General features: G+C 35.6%; 1 protein-coding gene across 2 annotated transcripts in view; it reads right to left on the minus strand.

Moving 5' to 3' along the window:
• RADX (RPA1 related single stranded DNA binding protein, X-linked) overlaps positions 1 to 18,195 on the minus strand; it is a 73,835-nt gene that overhangs the window by 15,806 nt on the left and 39,834 nt on the right. For both annotated transcript variants that reach the window (XM_007992467.3, XM_007992466.3), the window contains one exon: positions 1,155 to 1,445. In XM_007992467.3, coding sequence (XP_007990658.1) covers positions 1,155 to 1,445 — 291 coding nt within the window. The remainder of the gene's footprint in view (positions 1 to 1,154; positions 1,446 to 18,195) is intronic.

Here is an 18,195-nt window from a genome sequence, read left to right on the forward strand (position 1 = left end):
GGGAAATTTTGCTATAATTTTTGTTTCCTAGATACAAAACTAAAGTTAATGAACTACCTGAAGAGACCAAGTAATGCAGTCTAGTGAAAAAGCATTTGAAACTTAGGTCTGTGATTTTCTAATGGAGTCAGTGAGAATTCAGACTTTTCATAGATTACATACATACTCACATGTCTGTACATATTTATATGTGAGGAGGTAGGGAAGAGGGGTTGGGAGAGAATAAAAGCGAAAAGAGAATCTTGATAAAGGTCAAGGCAATTCATCCAAGGACTGCAAATGTTAGCACCACGCTCTCACCAACTGAACTAACCGGCCAAGATGTCCAGTACTACAAATGTAAAAATCCATGAACTACATTATTCTATCATTAAGTTAATTTGCTTATAATTTTTTCCTCATTCCTTCATTTTAAGGTAATAAGACCTGGTACTAAGATCTTCCTGTGAAACACAAATGCATTGTCTTCCTTGACTCCGAGTCATTTTAGCTAAGATTTTGTTTTAGAAATTTTTTGTGTGTAATTTTTCATCTTTCAGAAACAAACAAACAAAAATCTAAGTTTTAAAATGTTTTGACTTCTTTAAATTTCTGTAAGTTCCATAGCTACCTCTCAATTTTGAAAAACCTGGGTAAATCAGCTTATTTCCTCTTACCAGACAAGGGAAGTTTTTTCAATAACTTTTTTCCAGTCAACTTTAGTTACTTGATTATTTTATTATCTTGAGGGTCTAAACAGACCTTTTTTTGGTAGGGCTTCTTTTGATTAGTATTCTTTCTTCTCTTTAACTTACATTTTACCCTTCAGTGGTTCCAATGAATGAAGAAGCAGAGAACATAGGCAAGAAAGTGGTGGCTAAGGGAGAACAGAAGCTGCCTTAGAAGTAGTCAGATAGTCAGGAATGAGGAAAATTCCCATAGTTCTCCCATTCTTCTCTCCCCAGATACTTTCCAAGGACTGCCAATGTTTAGAAGCACACAATTAGAGCTTCATTTATTCCATAATTAGTGCTCCATTCCTTTTGTTTGAGCCAAACAAGAACTTCCCTTGGGCTTAATGTTTTTGTGGGAAGGGCTTAAATTTTTAAAGCAAAATAGTAGGTATATTTAAAATATGTTAAATTAATGATATTCAAAAAGAACAGGGGACTTACCTAGTATGGTTACTTCAAAATGTCCAAGGCTTCGGGCACTCTTAAAATCATCAAGTTTTGGGGGCCTTCCTTCTGGTGGTACATATTTCGCAGGCTGAGAATTATACTGCTCACTAAGAAACTTTCTGTGTTCAAACATAAATTTCCGTGGAATACTTTCAGGATAAACATGGCTGTAGTGTAGGTGATCTATTAAGCCAAACTTTTTCTCCCTCCACAGCTGACTCTCCCACCTATCATTTATGGTTTTTCTGGCTTTCCCTTGCAGACTAGCATTTGTATTTGCTCGACCTGTTAAAGACACAATGAGATAGACACAATTGATCTATAAACTAATCAAATAAAGTCATTCACTGCAAAAAAAAAAGAAAAAAAAAAAAAAACACACATACAGATTAATGAGGAAGAGTTTAAGTAACATTAAAAATCAAACAACCACCTACAAAATATAAAATGAATATACAAAAGAAAATTCTTATTAAAGTGAGGAACTAAATTCACTTTCAAAATAAATTTTTACAGTAAAATACTAAAGTGACGTTGTTTTCTCTGTTGTTGGAATTATATAATTTGTAGTTACCTTCTTTCTACTTTTTCCAAATGTTCTAAATGCTCTTAAACATATGTTCTTTTTATATTCAGTGACAAATTCAAATTAAATCAAATTCATGATTAGAGATCACTCACTCTTGGTGGAAATTTGAGCCTAAAATAAAATTTTGTTAATCTCTGCTAAGAGTAACCTGAACAAATACAGTCTCCTTCTTCAATACTTCTCTCCTTCAGAGGGGCCATTTAGGGGTTGGGTATGGTGGCTTATGCCTGTAATCTCAGCATTTTTGGAAGCTGAGGCTGGAGGATCACTTGAAGCCAGGAGTTCAAGATCAGCCTAGTTAACATAGAGAGACCTGTCTCTAAAAAAAAAAATAAAGCAAAACAAAAACCAAAAAACAAAGGGGCCATTTATTTATTATATATGACACTCCTTTCAGATATAAATAAAATATGGAAAACAAAAAGGGAATGAAATTGAGATGAAAGACCCCCTCAATTTTTGTTGTTCTCTATTATGAAATCAAATTATCATTTATGTATGATTAAAATCTAACAAATTAAGTTTCTAATGCAGAATATAATTTATCCCTTATTGATATAGTTAGGCTTTGTATTCCTACCCAAATCTCATCTTGAGTTGTAATCCCCAGGTGTTGAGGGAGAGATCTAGTGAGAGGTGATTGGATCATGGGGGGTGGTTCTCCCATGCTGTTCTCATGATGAGATAGTTCTCACAAGATCTGACGGTTTTATAAGTGTTTGACATTTCCTCCTGCACACACTCTCTCTCTTGCCTGCTGCCATATAAGACGTGCCTGGCATGACTGTAGGTTTCCCAGCCATGTGGAACTGTGAGCCAATTAAATCTCTTTTCTTTATAAATTACCCAGTCTCAGGCAGTCATTTATAGCAGTGTGAGAACAGACAATACACATATAAATTATGACATTCGTTCAGCAAACAATTACAAAGCACCTATTATGTGCCAGACATTGTGTTAAGGAATTTGGTACAAGTAATATTTTGAATAAATAATGTACCACGGTAGAATCAGAAACACAGTAAAATCAGAAAAAAAATTAATTTTGGAACAACATTTCTGCTAGCTGAAACAGGCTGACAGCTTCAGAGTTTACCAAAGTTGCTGACTTGCTTTCTTGCTTATGTCCTGGTATTCTTATCCTAGCATAAAAAACTTTGCTGAGGCAGAAGGTGGCTGCAATAGCAAGGTTTCAGTGTTGATATACTACTTCTGATTATCAGACTTTATTACATGTTCTCAGAGTACTTGCTTGGTTTCTTAAGCCTAGCTGGAGACTTATTGAAAACTTATTACAAGGTAAAGTATTAGTTTGAGTTGTAAGGGAAAAGGAAGAAGTTGAACACATACTTCTTACTCATCAGGAATTTAAAATATTGCAATACTACAAAAGAGTTTTTTAAACTAAAAATTCAGTTGATGAACACACAAATTCCTATAATAATGATTGATAACAAAAGGGCTAAAAAAACTTAGTCACACATGAAAAGATCAAAAGGAATAAATCAAAGCTGAGAAAAAGAGTTAGTAGGACTAAATTGATGATTGGGAAATGACTTCATCTTTTGTATCTTCTAGAAGTAAATCTCTTCTCAAACAAATAAAAGTACATAATCAGAACAATGATTAGTAGGTATTACAGTGATCTAACCCATATGAAACATTCCTGCTTGACTTATTTTAGAATACAGCATGCAAAAGAAAAAGTGATATGCTATTATAATTTTTAAAAATTAAGTACTTACATCTACCTTATAGAAAACAATTATATGATTGACCTGTTCGGAAGAAGTCAGAATATTTTCTATGCATATTTTCTTATTTGAGTGTTAATATTAAGGACTGCCAAGGTACAAATGTTTATATGAAAAATTCCTGTAAAGAAACATGTTTTATTTTTTTATTTTAGTAACTGGGGACTACAATTACCTACCTCAATTATATCTTCATAATTAACTAATACAAATAGGTATGAAATCAATACAGGAGACACTGGCAGGTATTGGTTGTGAATAGTAACAAATCAAAGGCAATAAACAGGAAAGAGACAAAATATATCTAGAGGTCAGGTTTTTCTAAAAATAAGATGGAAAATCATGAACTAGTTTTTTTGAATATTAATAAAATTACTATATGAAACATGTTATATTTTAAACTTAATGCATAGCTAAAATATAGGTTAATTACTTAGCGAAATTATATTTTTATATTTTACAATTATAATTTTCATTCTATTATTTCAATTATCTGTTTTACTCATTTCTGGTGAGATTGGTTCAATGTTTTAATGAGGAACATTTACATTTAAGTCATAAGGTTAAAAAAAGGATGCAATTCAAATGTATGTACGTAGGCATGGTGAATTTTTTTAAAAAAATCTACTCCAAGCATTTCATTATGTGGATAAGAGTGGTAGGTTGATAGAGGCAGGCTCACACCTGTAATTCCAGCACTTTAGGAGCCTGAGGCAGGAGGACTGCTTGAGGCCCAGAGTTCAAGACCAGCTTAGGCAACATAGGAAGACCCTGTCTGTACAAAATAATAATAATAATAATAATAATGATGATAATAATAATAATAATAATAATAATAAGCAGACATTGTGGCACACACCTATGGCCCCATCTACTGGAGTAGCTGAGGTGGGAGGAACGCTGAGGCTGCAGTGAGCCATGATCGTGCCATTGCACTCCTGCCTGGGTGACAGAGCAAGACTCTGTCCCAAAAAAAGAAAAAAAAAAAATGTGATGGGGCATATGGAGACATGGGGGAGGAAAAGGAGCTATTTTCTCTGCCTCTCCTTCTTGCCTCCACTGATCCCACCCTGATGCAAGATCTACAAAGCTGAAAAATAACAGGGGATTCCAGTCAGTATGTTTAGTAGCAAGTATATAACAGATTTTTAAAGACTAGTGAAAGCCAGAGGCTACCTGTAATGCCTTGTGCTACTGTTAACTTTTCAAATGTATGTCTGAGTTACTAGATATAAGCACAAACCACACAAACATATTAATTGTATATTCACAAAATGAATGACTTTTGAATTTACAAGCACAGAAAAAGCCAAAGCTATCATGAAACTACCTGGGAATACATTAGTGACCATGTTGACACATATAGATCTAATTCATTCATTAAAACTGCAATATAGTATTACAGTATACTAATATGTTATATTTATAATCCTCTGTTAATTAAAATTTAGCTTTCAATATTCCCTATTACAAATAATGTTCCAAAAAACATCTTGGAATATGTCTCCCTATATGGCCAAAGGCATAAATGGAATTTCTAGGTCACAAAGTATAACACATTCCTAACAAATTAGGTATTGTTAAATTATTCTCAAATGGTAGTTGCAGCATATTTATTCTAAGAAAGGGGGGAGGTGCATGAGTCTCTCCCTAATACAAATGCCTACTCCAGCTGGAATACTGAGTTTGTTAAAAAGAGACAAGGAGTAGGTAATTGAGGGATCCTTGACTCTTCTCATTTCTCTACTTTAAATTTTTATCAATATCCAGTTATAGTTGATTGTATCAGAAATCTACTTTTCTGATGTAAGTATAGACACTCAAGCTTTCTCTTGTAAGTATGTACTTTTCCATCTTTTTATATCATATCTTTACATTTAAATTGGTTTTCTTTTAGATGGTATATGGTTGGGTCTTATTTTTGTATCCAATATGATAATCTCCACTTTTTACTTGGGGTATTTATACTATTTATTTTAATATACAGGCATATCTTGTTTTAATGCACTTTATTGTGCTTCACAGATATTGCATTTTTTGCAAATTGAAGGTCTGTGGGAACTCTGTGTTGAGCAAGTCTATTGGTGACATTTTTTTAACAGCATATGTTCATTTTGAGTCTCTGTGTCACGTTTTGGTAATTATCACGATATTTCAAACTTTTAAATTATTATATCTATTATGGTGACCTGTGATTACTGATCTTTGATGCTACTATTGTAATTGTTTTGAGGCCCCACAAACCACACCCATATATGATGGCAAACTTAATTGAAAAATACTGTGTGTGTTCTAACTGCCCCAACTACTGGCCATTTCCGTCTATCCTCTTTTCCTCAAGTCTCCCTACTCCCTAAGACAAAATAATATTGAAATTAGGCCAATTAATAACCTTATAATGTTTTCTAAGTGTTCAAATGAAAGTAGAGTCACACATCTCTCATTTTAAATCAAAAACTAGAAACAATTTAGTTTAGTGAGGAAGACATGCCAAAAACCAAGATAGGCTGAAAACTAAGGCCTTCTGAGCCAAACAATTAGCCAAGTTGAGAATGCAAAGGAAAAGTTCTTGAAGGAAAGTAATGCTATTCTAGTGAACACATGCATGATAACAAGGTGAAACAGCCTTATTGCTGATCTGGACAAAGTGTTGGTGGTCTGAATAGAAGATCATGCTAGCCACAATATTCCCTAAGGCCAAAGCCTAATTACTAGCAAGGCCCTAACTCTCTTCAATTCTATGAAGGCTAAGAGAAGTGACAAAGCTGGAGAAGAAAAGTTGGAAGCTAGCAGAGATTGGTTCATGAGGTTTAAGAAAGAAGCTATCTCCATAACATAAAAGTGCAAGGTGAAGCAACAAGTTCTGATGTAGAAGCTGCAAGTTATCCAGAAAATCCAGCTAAGATAACTGATGAAGGTGGCTACACTGAACAACAGATTTTCAATGGAGATAAAATAGCTTTGTATTGGAAGAAGATGCCATCTGAGACTTTCATAGTTAGAGAGGAAAAGTTAATGCCTGGCTTTAAATCTTCAAAGGACAGGCTGACTCTCTTCTTAGGGGCTAATGCAACTTTAAGTTGAAACCAATGCTCATTTACCAAAAATCCTAGGGCCCTTAAGAATTATGCTAAATCTACTCTGCCTGTGCTCTAGAAATGGAACAAAGCCTCAATGACAGCACATCTGTCTATGGTATAGTTTACTGAATATTTTAAGTCCACTATTGAGACCTACTGCTCAGATAAAAAGATTCCCCTCAAAATATTACTGCTCACTGACAATGCACCTGGTCACTCAGGAGCTCTGATGGAGATGTACAAAGAGTTCAATGTTGTTTTTGTGCCTGCAAACACAACAACCATTCAGAAGCCCATGGATCAAGGAGTAATTCTGACTTTCAAGTCTTAATTCTTAAGAAATGCATTTCATAAGGCTATAGCTACCATAGTGATTCCTTTGATGTATCTAGGCAAAGTGAAAACTGAAAACCTCCTGGAAATTTGAACACCTTGTGGAAAGGATTCACCATTCTAGATGCCATTTAAAGTTATTTGTGATTTATGGAAGGAGGTCAAAATATCAACATTAACAGGAGTTTAGAAGAAATTGATTCCAACCCCCATAGATGACTTTGAGGGGTTCAACATTTTAGGGTAGGAAGTAACTGTGGAAGTGGTGGAAATGGCAGGAGAACTAGCATTAGAAGTGGAGTCTGAAGATGTTACTAAATTGCTGCAATCTCTTTATAAAACTTGAATGGATGAAGAGTTGCTTCTTACAAATGAACAAAGGTTTTTTTTTTTTTTTTTTTTTTTTTTTTTTTTTTTTTTTTTTGAGATTGAATCTATTCCTGGTGAAGATGTTGTGAATATTGTTAAAATGAAAATAAAGAATTTAGAATATTATATACGCTTAGCATAATAGATAAAGTAGTGGGAAGGTTTGAAAGCAGTGACTCCAATTTTGAAAGAAGTTCTACTGTGGGTAAAATGCTGTCAAACAGCATCACATGCTAAAGAGAAATCTTTCCTGAAAGGAAAAGTCCACTGATGTGGCAAAATTTATTGCTGTCTTATTTTAAGAAACTGCCACAGCCGATTCCTCAAGGCTCTAGAACTAGAAATACCATTTGACCCAGCCATCCCATTACTGGGTATATACCCAAAGGATTATAAATCAGGCTGCTATAAAGACACATGCACATGTATGTTTATTGTGGCACTATTCACAATAGCAAAGACTTGGAACCAACCCAAATGTACATCAATGATAGACTGGATTAAGAAAATGTGGCACATATACACCATGGAATACTATGCAGCCATAAAAAAGGATGAGCTCGAATTAAAAACACATAGTTGGGATAGGCAGGTGCACCCAAGATGGCCAAATAGGAACAGCTCCAGCCTGAAGTTCCCAGCGTGAGTGACACAGAAGATGGGTGATTTCTGCATTTTCAACTGAGGTACTGGGTTCATCTCACTGGGGCGTGTCAGACAGTTGGTGCTGAGGGTCCTGACTGTTAGAAGGAAAAGTAACAAACAGAAAAGACACAAACACCAAAACCCCATCAGTACGTCACCATCATCAAAGACCAAAGGCAGATAAAACCACAGAGATGGGGAAAAAGCAGGCAGTGCAGAAAAGCTGGACATTCAAAAAATCAGAGCGCATCTCCCCCTCCAAAAGAATGCAGCTCATCACCTGCAATGGAACAAAGCTGGACGGAGAATGACTTTGATGAGTTGAGAGAAGAAGGCTTCAGTCCATCAAACTTCTCAGAGCTAAAGGAGGAACTATGTAACCAGCGCAAAGAAACTAAAAACCTTGAAAAAAGATTTGACGAATGGCTAACTAGAATAACCAATGTAGAGAAGTCCTTAAAAGAACTGATAGAGATGAAAACCATAACACGAGAACTACATGACAAATGCACAAGCTTCAGTAACCAACTCGATCAACTGGAAGAAAGAGTACCAGTGACTGAAGATCAAATGAATGAAATGAAGCGAGAAGAGAAGTGTAGAGAAAAAGAATAAAAAGAAATGAACAAAGCCTCCAAGAAATATGGGATTATGTGAAAAGACCAAATCTACGTCTCATTGGTGTGCCTGAAAGTGAGGGGGAAAATGGAACCAAATTGGAAAACACTCTGTGGGATATCATCCAGGAGAACTTCCCCAATCTAGTAAGGCAGGCCAACATTCAAATTCAGGAAATACAGAGAACGCCACAAAGATCATCCTCGAGAAGAGCAACTCCAAGACACATAATTGTCAGATTCACCAAAGTTGAAATGAAGGAAAAAATGTTAAGGGCAGCCAGAGAGAAAGGTCGGGTTACCCACAAAGGGAAGCCCATCAGACTAACAGCAGATCTCTTGGCAGAAACTCTACAAGCCAGAAGAGGGTGGGGGCCAATATTCAACATTCTTAAAGAAAAGAATTTTCAACCCAGAATTTCATATTCAGCCAAACTAAGTTTCATAAGTGAAGGAGAAATAAAATCCTTTACAGACAAGCAAATGCTGAGAGATTTCGTCACCACCAGGCCTGCCCTACAAGAGATCCTGAAGGAAGCACATGGAAAGGAAAAACAGGTACCAGCCATTGCAAAAACATGCCAAAATATAAAGTCCATCGATGCTAGGAAGAAACTGCATCAACTAACGAGCAAAATAACCAGCTAATAGCACAATGACAGGATCAAGTTCATACATAACAATATTAACCTTAAATGTAAATGGACTAAATGGTCCAATTAAAAGACACAAACAGGCAAATTGGATAAAGAATCAAGACTCATCAGTTTGCTGTATTCAGGAGACCCATTTCACATGCAGAGACACACATAGGCTCAAAATAAAGGGATAGAGGAAGATCTACCAAGCAAATGGAAAACAAAAAAAAGCAGGGGTTGCAATCCTAGTTTCTGACAAAACAGACTTTAAACCATCAAAGATCAAAAGAGACAAAGAAAGCTATTACATAATGGTAAAGGGATCAATTCATCAGAAAGAGCTAACTATCCTAAATATATATGCGCCCAATACAGGAGCACCCAGACTCATAAAGCATGTCCTTAGAGACTTACAAAGGGACTTAGACTCCCACACAATAATAATGGGAGACTTTAACACCCCACTGTCAACATTAGACAGATCAACGAGACAGAAAGTTAACAAGGATAACCAGGAATTGAACTCAACTCTGCACCAAGCGGACCTAATAGACATCTACAGAACTCTCCACCCCAAAGCAACAGAATATAAATTCTTCTCAGCATCACATTGCACTTATTCCAAAATTGACCACATAGTTGGAAGTAAAGCACTCCTCAGCAAATGTACAAGAACAGAAATTATAACAAACTGTCTCTAAGACCACAGTGCAATCAAACTAGAACTCAGGACTAAGAAACTCAATCAAAACCGCTCAACTACATGGAAACTGAACAACCTGCTCCTGAATGACTACTGGGTATGTAATGAAATGAAGGCAGAAATAAAGATGTTCTTTGAAACCAATGAGAACAAAGACACAACATACCAGAATCTCTGGGACACATTTAAAGCAGTGTGTAGAGGAAAATTTATAGCACTAAATGCCCACAAGAGAAAGCTGGAAAGATCTAAAATTGACACCCTAACATCACAATTAAAAAACTAGAAAGCAAGAGCAAACACATTCAAAAGCTAGCAGAAGGCAAGAAATAACTAAGATCAGAGCAGAACTGAAGGAGATAGAGACACAGAAAACCCTCCAAAACATCAATGAATCCAGGAGCTGGTTTTCTGAAAAGATCAACAAAATTGATAGACCGCTAGCAAGACTAATAAAGAAGAAAAGAGAGAAGAATCAAATAGATGCAATAAAAAATGATAAAGGGGATATCACCACCGACCTCACAGAAATACAAATTACCATCAGAGAATACTATAAACACCTCTACGCAAATAAACTAGAAAATCTAGAAAAAATGAATAATTTCCTGGACACTTACACTCTCTCAAGACTAAACCAGGAAGAAGCTGAATCCCCGAATAGACCAATAGTAGGCTCTGAAATTGAGGCAATAATTAATAGCCTACCAACCCAAAAAAGTCCAGGACCAGATGGATTCACAGACGAATTCTACCAGAGGTACAAGGAGGAGTTGGTACCATTCCTTCTGAAAGTATTCCAATCAACAGAAAAAGAGGGAATCTTCCCTAACTCATTTTACAAGGCCAACATCATCCTAATACTAAAGCCTGGCAGAGATACAACAACAAAAAAATGAGAATTTTACACCAATATCCCTGATGAACATCGATGCAAAAATCCTCAATAAAATACTGGCAAACTGAATCCAGCAGCACATCGAAAAGCTTATCCACCATGATCAAGTGGGCTTCATCCCTGGGAGGCAAGACTGGTTCAACATATGCAAATCAATAAACGTAATCCAGCATATAAACAGAACCAAATACAAAAACCACATGATTATCTCAGTAGATGCAGAAAAGGCCTTCGATAAAATTCAACAGCCCTTCATGCTAAAAACTCTCAATAAATTCAGTATTGATGGAACGTATCTCAAAATAATAAGAGCTATTTATGAGAAACCCACAACCAATATCATACTGAATGTGCAAAAACTGGAAGCATTCCCTTTGAAAACTGGCACAAGACAGGGATGCCCTCTATCACCACTCCTATTCAACATAGTGTTGGAAGTTCTGGCTAGGGCAATCAGGCAAGAGAAAGAAATCAAGGGGATTCAGTTAGGAAAAGAAGAAGTCAAATTGTCCCTGTTTGCAGATGACATGATTGTATGTTTAGAAAATCCCACTGTCTCAGCCCAAAATCTCCTTAAGCTGATAAGCAACTTCAGCAAAGTCTCAGGATACAAAATCAATGTGCAAAAATCACAAGCATTCTTATACACCAGTAACAGACAAACAGAGAGCCAAATCATGAATGAACTCCCATTCACAATAGCTTCAAAGAGAATAAAATACCTAGGAATCCAACTTACAAGGGATGTAAAAGACCTCTTCAAGGAGAACTACAAACCACTGCTCAGTGAAATAAAAGAGGACACAAACAAATGGAAGAACATTCCATGCTCATGGATAGGAAGAATCAATATTGTGAAAATGGCCATACTGCCCAAGGTAATTTATAGATTCAATGCCATCTCCATCAAGCTACCAATGACTTTCTTCACACAATTGGAAAAAACTGCTTTAAAGTTCATATGGAACCAAAAAAGAGCCCACATTCCCAAGACAATCCTAAGCCAAAAGAACAAAGCTGGAGGCATCACACTACCTGACTTCAAACTATACTACAAGGCTACAGTAACCAAAACAGCATGGTACTGGTACCAAAACAGAGATATAGACCAATGGAACAGAACAGAGTCCTCAGAAATAATACCACACATCTACAGCCATCTGATCTTTGACAAACATGAGAAAAACAAGAAATGGGGAAAGGATTCCCTATTTAATAAATGGTGCTGGGAAAATTGGCTAGCCATAAGTAGAAAGCTGAAACTGGATTCTTTCCTTCCTCATACGAAAATTAATTCAAGATGGATTAGAGACTTAAATGTTAGACCTAAAATCATAAAAACCCTAGAAGAAAACCTAGGTAATACCATTCAGGACATAGACATTGGCAAGGACTTCATGTCTAAAACACCAAAAGCAATGGCAACAAAAGCCAAAATTGACAAATGGGATCTAATTAAACTAAAGAGCTTCTGCACAGCAAAAGAAACTACCATCAGAGTGAACAGGCAACCTACAGAATGGGAGAACATTTTTGCAATCTACTCATCTGACAAAGGGCTAATATTCAGAACCTACAAGGAACTCAATCAAATTTACAAGAAAAAAACAAACAACCCCATCAAAAAGTGGGCAAAGGATATGAATAGGCATTTCTCAAAAGAAGACATGCATACAGACAACAGACACATGAAAAAATGCTCATCATCACTCGCCATTAGAGAAATGCAAGTCACAACCACAATGAGATACCATCTCACACCAGTTAGAATGGCAATCATTAAAAAATCAGGAAACAACAGGTGCTGGAGAGGATGTGGAGAAATAGGAACACTTTTACACTGTTGGTGGGACTGTAAACTAGTTCAACCATTGTGGAAAACAGTGAGGCAATTCCTCAAGGATCTAGAACTGGAAATACCATTTGACCCAGCCATCCAATTACTGGGCATGTACCCAAAGGATTATAAATTATGCAGCTATAAAGACACATGCACACGTATGTTTATTGCAGCACTATTTGCAATAGCAAAGATTTGGAATCAACCCAAATGTCCATCAGCGACAGACTGGATTAAGAAAATGTGGCACATATACACCATGGAATACTATGCAGCCATAAGAAAGGATGAGTTCGTGTCCTTTGTAGGGACATGGATGCAGCTGGAAACCATCATTCTCAGCAAACTATCGCAAGAACAGAAAACCAAATACCACATGTTCTCACTCATAGGTGGGAATTGAACAATGAGATCACTTGGACACAGGCAGGGGAACATTACAGACCAGGTCCTATTGTGGGGAGAGGGTAGAGGGGAGGGATAGCACTAGGAGAAATACCTAATGTAAATGATGAGTTAATGGGTGCAGCACACCAACATGACACATGTATATATATGTAACAAACCTGCATGTTGTGCACATGTACCATAGAACTTAAAGTATAATAATAATAAAAAAAAAGGATGAGCTCATGTCCTTTATAGGGACATGGATGAAGCTGGAAACCATCATTCTGAGCAAACTAACTCAAGGACAGAAAATCAAACACCGCATGTTCTCACTCATAGCTGGGAATTGAACAATGAGAACACTTGGACACAGGGTGGGGAACATCACACACCGGGGCCTGTCATAGGCTGGGGAGTGGGGGAGGGATAGCATTAGGAGATATACCTAATGTAAATGATGAGTTAACAGGTGCAGCACACCAACATGGCACATCTATACATTTGTAACAAACCTGCACATTGTGCACATGTATCCTAGATCTTAAAGTATAATAATAAAAAAAAAGAAAATCTGAAAAAAATGAAACTAGTAACAACTTAAAAAAAAAAAAAAAGAAACTGCCACAGCCGTTAACATAAGGCAAGACCCTCCACCAGCAGAAAGACTATGACTCACTGAAGGCTCAGATGATGGTTAACATTTATTAGCAATACAGTATTTTTAAATTAAGATATGTACGTTTTTGGATTTAATGATATTGCATACTTATTAGAATGTAAACATAATTTTACATGTCCTGAAAAACCTAAAAATTTGTGTGATTCGCTCTACTGCAATTTTCACTTTATTCTATTGGTTTGGCACTAAACCCACAGTATCTCTGAGGTATGCATGCAATTAACCATGGAAGGGCTTAAATTTGCTACTTTTCTATTGTTTCTCCTTGAGTCATCTATTCCTTAGATCGATTTTCTCTTTTCCTGCCTTCTCTTGGATTGAATGTTTTAAAAAATATCCCTTTGTAGATTCTGGACACTAGCCTTTCGTCAGATGGACAGATTGCAAAAATTTTCTCCCATTCTGTAGGTTGCCTGTTCATTCTGGTGATAGTTTCTTTTGCTGTGCAGAAGCTCTTTAGTTTAATTAGATCCCGTTTGTCAATTTTGGCTTTTGTTGTCATTGCTTCTGGTGTTTTAGTCATAAAGTCTTTGCCCATGCCTATGTCCTGAGTGATATTGCCTAGGTTTTTTTCTAGGGTTGTTATGGATTTAGGTCTTACATTTAAGTCTTTAATCCATCTTGAATTAATTTTTGTATAAGGTAGGGGTCCAGTGTCAGTTTTCTGCATGTGGCTAGTCAGTTTTCCCAACACCATTTATTAAATGGGGAATCCTTTCCCTATTGCTTGTTTTTGTCAGGTTTGTCAAAGATCAGATTGTTGTTGATGTGTGGTATTATTTCTGAGGCTTCTGTTCTGTTCCATTGGTCACTTAAACAAATTTACAAGAAAAAAAATAAACAACCCCATCAAGAAGTGGGTGAAGGATATGAACAGACACTTCTCTAAAGAAGACATTTATGCATCCAACAAACATATGAAAAAAAGCTCATCATCACTGGTCATTAGAGAAATGCAAATCAAAACCACAATGAGATACCGTATCACGCCAGTTAGAATGGTGATCATTATAAAGTCAGGAAACAACAGATGCGGGAGAGGATGTGGAGAAAGAGGAATGCATTTACACTGTTGGTGGGAGTGTAAATTAGTTCAACCATTGTGGAAGACAGTGTGGTGATTCCTCAAGGATCTAGAACCAGAAATACCATTTGACCCAGAATCCCATTACTGGGTATATACTAAAGGATTGTAAATTATTCTGCTATAAAGACACATGCACATGTATATTTATTGAGGCACTGTTCACAATAGCAAAGACTTGGAACCATCCCAAATGCCCAACAATGATACACTGAATAAAGAAAATGTGGCACATATACACCATGGAATACTATGCAGCCATAAAAACGGATGAGTTCATGTCCTTTGCAGGGATATGGATGAAGGTGGAAACCATCATTCTCAACAAATTAACACAACAACAGAAAACCAAACACCGCATGTTCTCACTAATAAGTGGGAGCTGAATAATGAGCACACATGGACACAGGGAGGGGAACATCACACACTGGGTGCCTGTCAGCAAGTTGGGGGCTAGGAGAGGGATAGCATTAGGAGAAATACCTAATGTAGATGATGGGTTGATGGGTGCAGTAAACCACCATGGCACGTATATACCTATGTAACAAACCTGCACGTTCTGCAAATGTATCCCAGAACTTAAACGTATAATATAATGAAATAAAATAAAATAAAAAATAATCCCATTAAGCCCTGCTATTGATTAGCTACACTTTTTTTTTTTTAGTGTTTTCTCTAAGGTCTATAATATACAACATTAACTTACTACAATCTACCTTCAAATAATGCTATGCATCTTCATGTATGTAGTGTAAGAATTTTAGAACAGTGTATTTCCATATCCCCTTCAGTCATCATGCTATTTTTTCATAACACTTTACTTCTATATAAACTATAAACTCCACAATATATTTTCACTATTTCTGATCTAAAAGAAAAATGAGAAAATATATTTTATTTTACCCACCTATTTACTATTTCTAGTGCTTTATCTTCCTTTATTTAGATCAAAATTTCTATCAGGTGTTATACGTTTTCTGCCTGAAGAACTTCCTTTAGTATTTTTCATTGTGTAGGTCTGGTGGTGATGAAATCGCTCAGCTTTTGTCTTTATTTCGCCTTTATTTTTAAAAGTTATATTCACTGTGTATAGAATTCTAAGTTTACAGGTTTTTTTTTTTTTTTGACAGAATCTCACTCTCACCCAGGCTGGAGTGCAGTGGTGTAATTTTGGACCACTGCAACCTCCACCTCCTGAGTTCAAGCAATTCTCCTGTCTCAGCCTCCCAAGTCACTGGTAATACAGGCATGCTCCATGATTATATAATTTCTTAAGAGACATCTGCTGTAATGCTTGTCTTTGCTCCTTTGTGACTTATGTGTATTTTTTTCTTTTCTCTTCCGCTTCTTTTAAGATTTCGTTTATCCTGGTTATCAGTGGTGTATGTGTGCGTGTGTGTGTGCATTTAATGATGTTTTTGTCTTCTTGTTCTATTATTTTAAGAGGAGTGCACCATGACTGTTATGTGCATCAACTGCTCTTTTAAAATCTACCAGGTTATTTACCTTTTTAATATTATATTATATTATATGTTATATACATTCATGATTGTTACTGTATTCTTAGTGGAATGTCCACTTATCATCCTATATATTCTATATTGTCCCTATTTACCTTTACTTATAGTTTTTACCTTAAATTCTATTTACTTCATATGAATATTGCTATACCACTTTTCTCTTGGTTAGTATATATCAGGTATATATTTTGCCATTCCTTTATTTTTAACCTTTCATATAATTTTGCTTAAGTATGTCTCTTTCTTAAAAAACTTTTTTTGAGATGGGTTCTCACTCTGTTGCCCAGGCTGAAGTGCAGTGGCTATTCACAGACATGATCATGGCACACTACAGTCTCAAACTCCTGGGCTCAAGTGATCCTTCTGCCTCAGCTTCCTGAGTAGCTAGGACTATAGGTGCATGCCACTGCACCAGGCTGAAGTGTGTCTCTTATATGTAGGATGTAACTGGATTAATTTTTAAGATTGAAATATGAAAGTTTAATACATTTACATTTATTGAAATTATTGATAATTCAGAATTATCTCAGCTATATTATTTTGTGTATTATCTTAAAAAGAAGAGAGAGATGGAGTCCCATTATGTTTCTCAGACTGGTCTTGAACTCCTGACCTCAAGTAATCTTCCTGTCTCAGACTCCCCAAGTGCAGGAATCACAGACATAAGCCACCATTCCCAGCCCATGTTTTATCTCAATCAAGCCTTTTTTTTTTGCTTTTTCTCCTTTTTTCTATTTTACTGCCCTGAAAAATTTTTCATAATTCCTCCTCTTTTTTTCTGTGCTGCTGCAGAAGTTATACATTCTATCCTATTCTTTCGGTTCGATCTTAAATGTTTTAACTCACATGTTTAAATTTACAAAGTCTGCAGTATATAATCTCTACTATTTTCCATAAAGATACAATGATCTTAGAATGCTTTAATTCTCATCTTTCCATCCATTTGACCTTAAATAGTATTTTCATTCTACTTTGTTTCAAATCCCATGAAATAATGCATTATCATCGTTATTAATTTCTACTGAACATATTTATTTATATTTACCAATATTTTACTAACTCCTTTGCTTACCATTGCTTCTTACATTCTGATATTTCCTTTTGGTTTGCTTTTCCATCTCTCAGAATTCTTTAGTAATTCATTCATTGAGACTCTACAAGTAATAACTCTTTTAGTCTCTGACTATCTGAAAATATCTGTATTTCACCCTCACTCTTGCTTGATTGTTTAGGTAGACATAAAATTCCAGGTTAGGAATTATCTTAACACTTTGAAGACATTTCACTGTCTAAAGCATTATTGTTTTTGGGAAATTTTTCCATCTAATTTTGTTTTCTTTGTTAATGAATCTGTCTTTTATCTCTGCTAGTTTTAAGGATGTTTATCTTTGATGCTCTACGGTTCATTATCATGGTCTGTATCATTTATCACATATTATATGTCTAGATACAGATTATTTTTATTCTACTCAGAATTCACTGTGATCTTTCAATTTAAAAAATTCATGTATGTGCATATATATAAATATATATATATATTATATATATAATTTTGAAAAAAATACCCTCTTCAAATACTGCTTCTTTCTATCTCTGTTCTGTCCTCCTGAATCTTTATTGATAAAAATGGAACTTTCTCATCCTATCCACCATGTCTCTCAACTTATATTTTACCTTTCTAAACTCTTTACCACTCTCTGGTATGATTTCCTAAGTATCTCCAAACACACTAAATTATTTCTTCATCTGCATTTATCTATTATTCTACTCATCGTCTACTGATAAGTGTGTGCATGGATACCTTTTTCATATATGTCAGTTTTTTCTTCATATTGATCTGTTTCCGACTTACCGATTTTTATTTAATCCTTTAACTTTTTAAATGTGTTTATTTTA

The sequence above is a fragment of the Chlorocebus sabaeus genome, chromosome X (genome assembly GCF_047675955.1).
Source record: "Chlorocebus sabaeus isolate Y175 chromosome X, mChlSab1.0.hap1, whole genome shotgun sequence".
Classification (NCBI taxonomy): domain Eukaryota; kingdom Metazoa; phylum Chordata; class Mammalia; order Primates; family Cercopithecidae; genus Chlorocebus; species Chlorocebus sabaeus.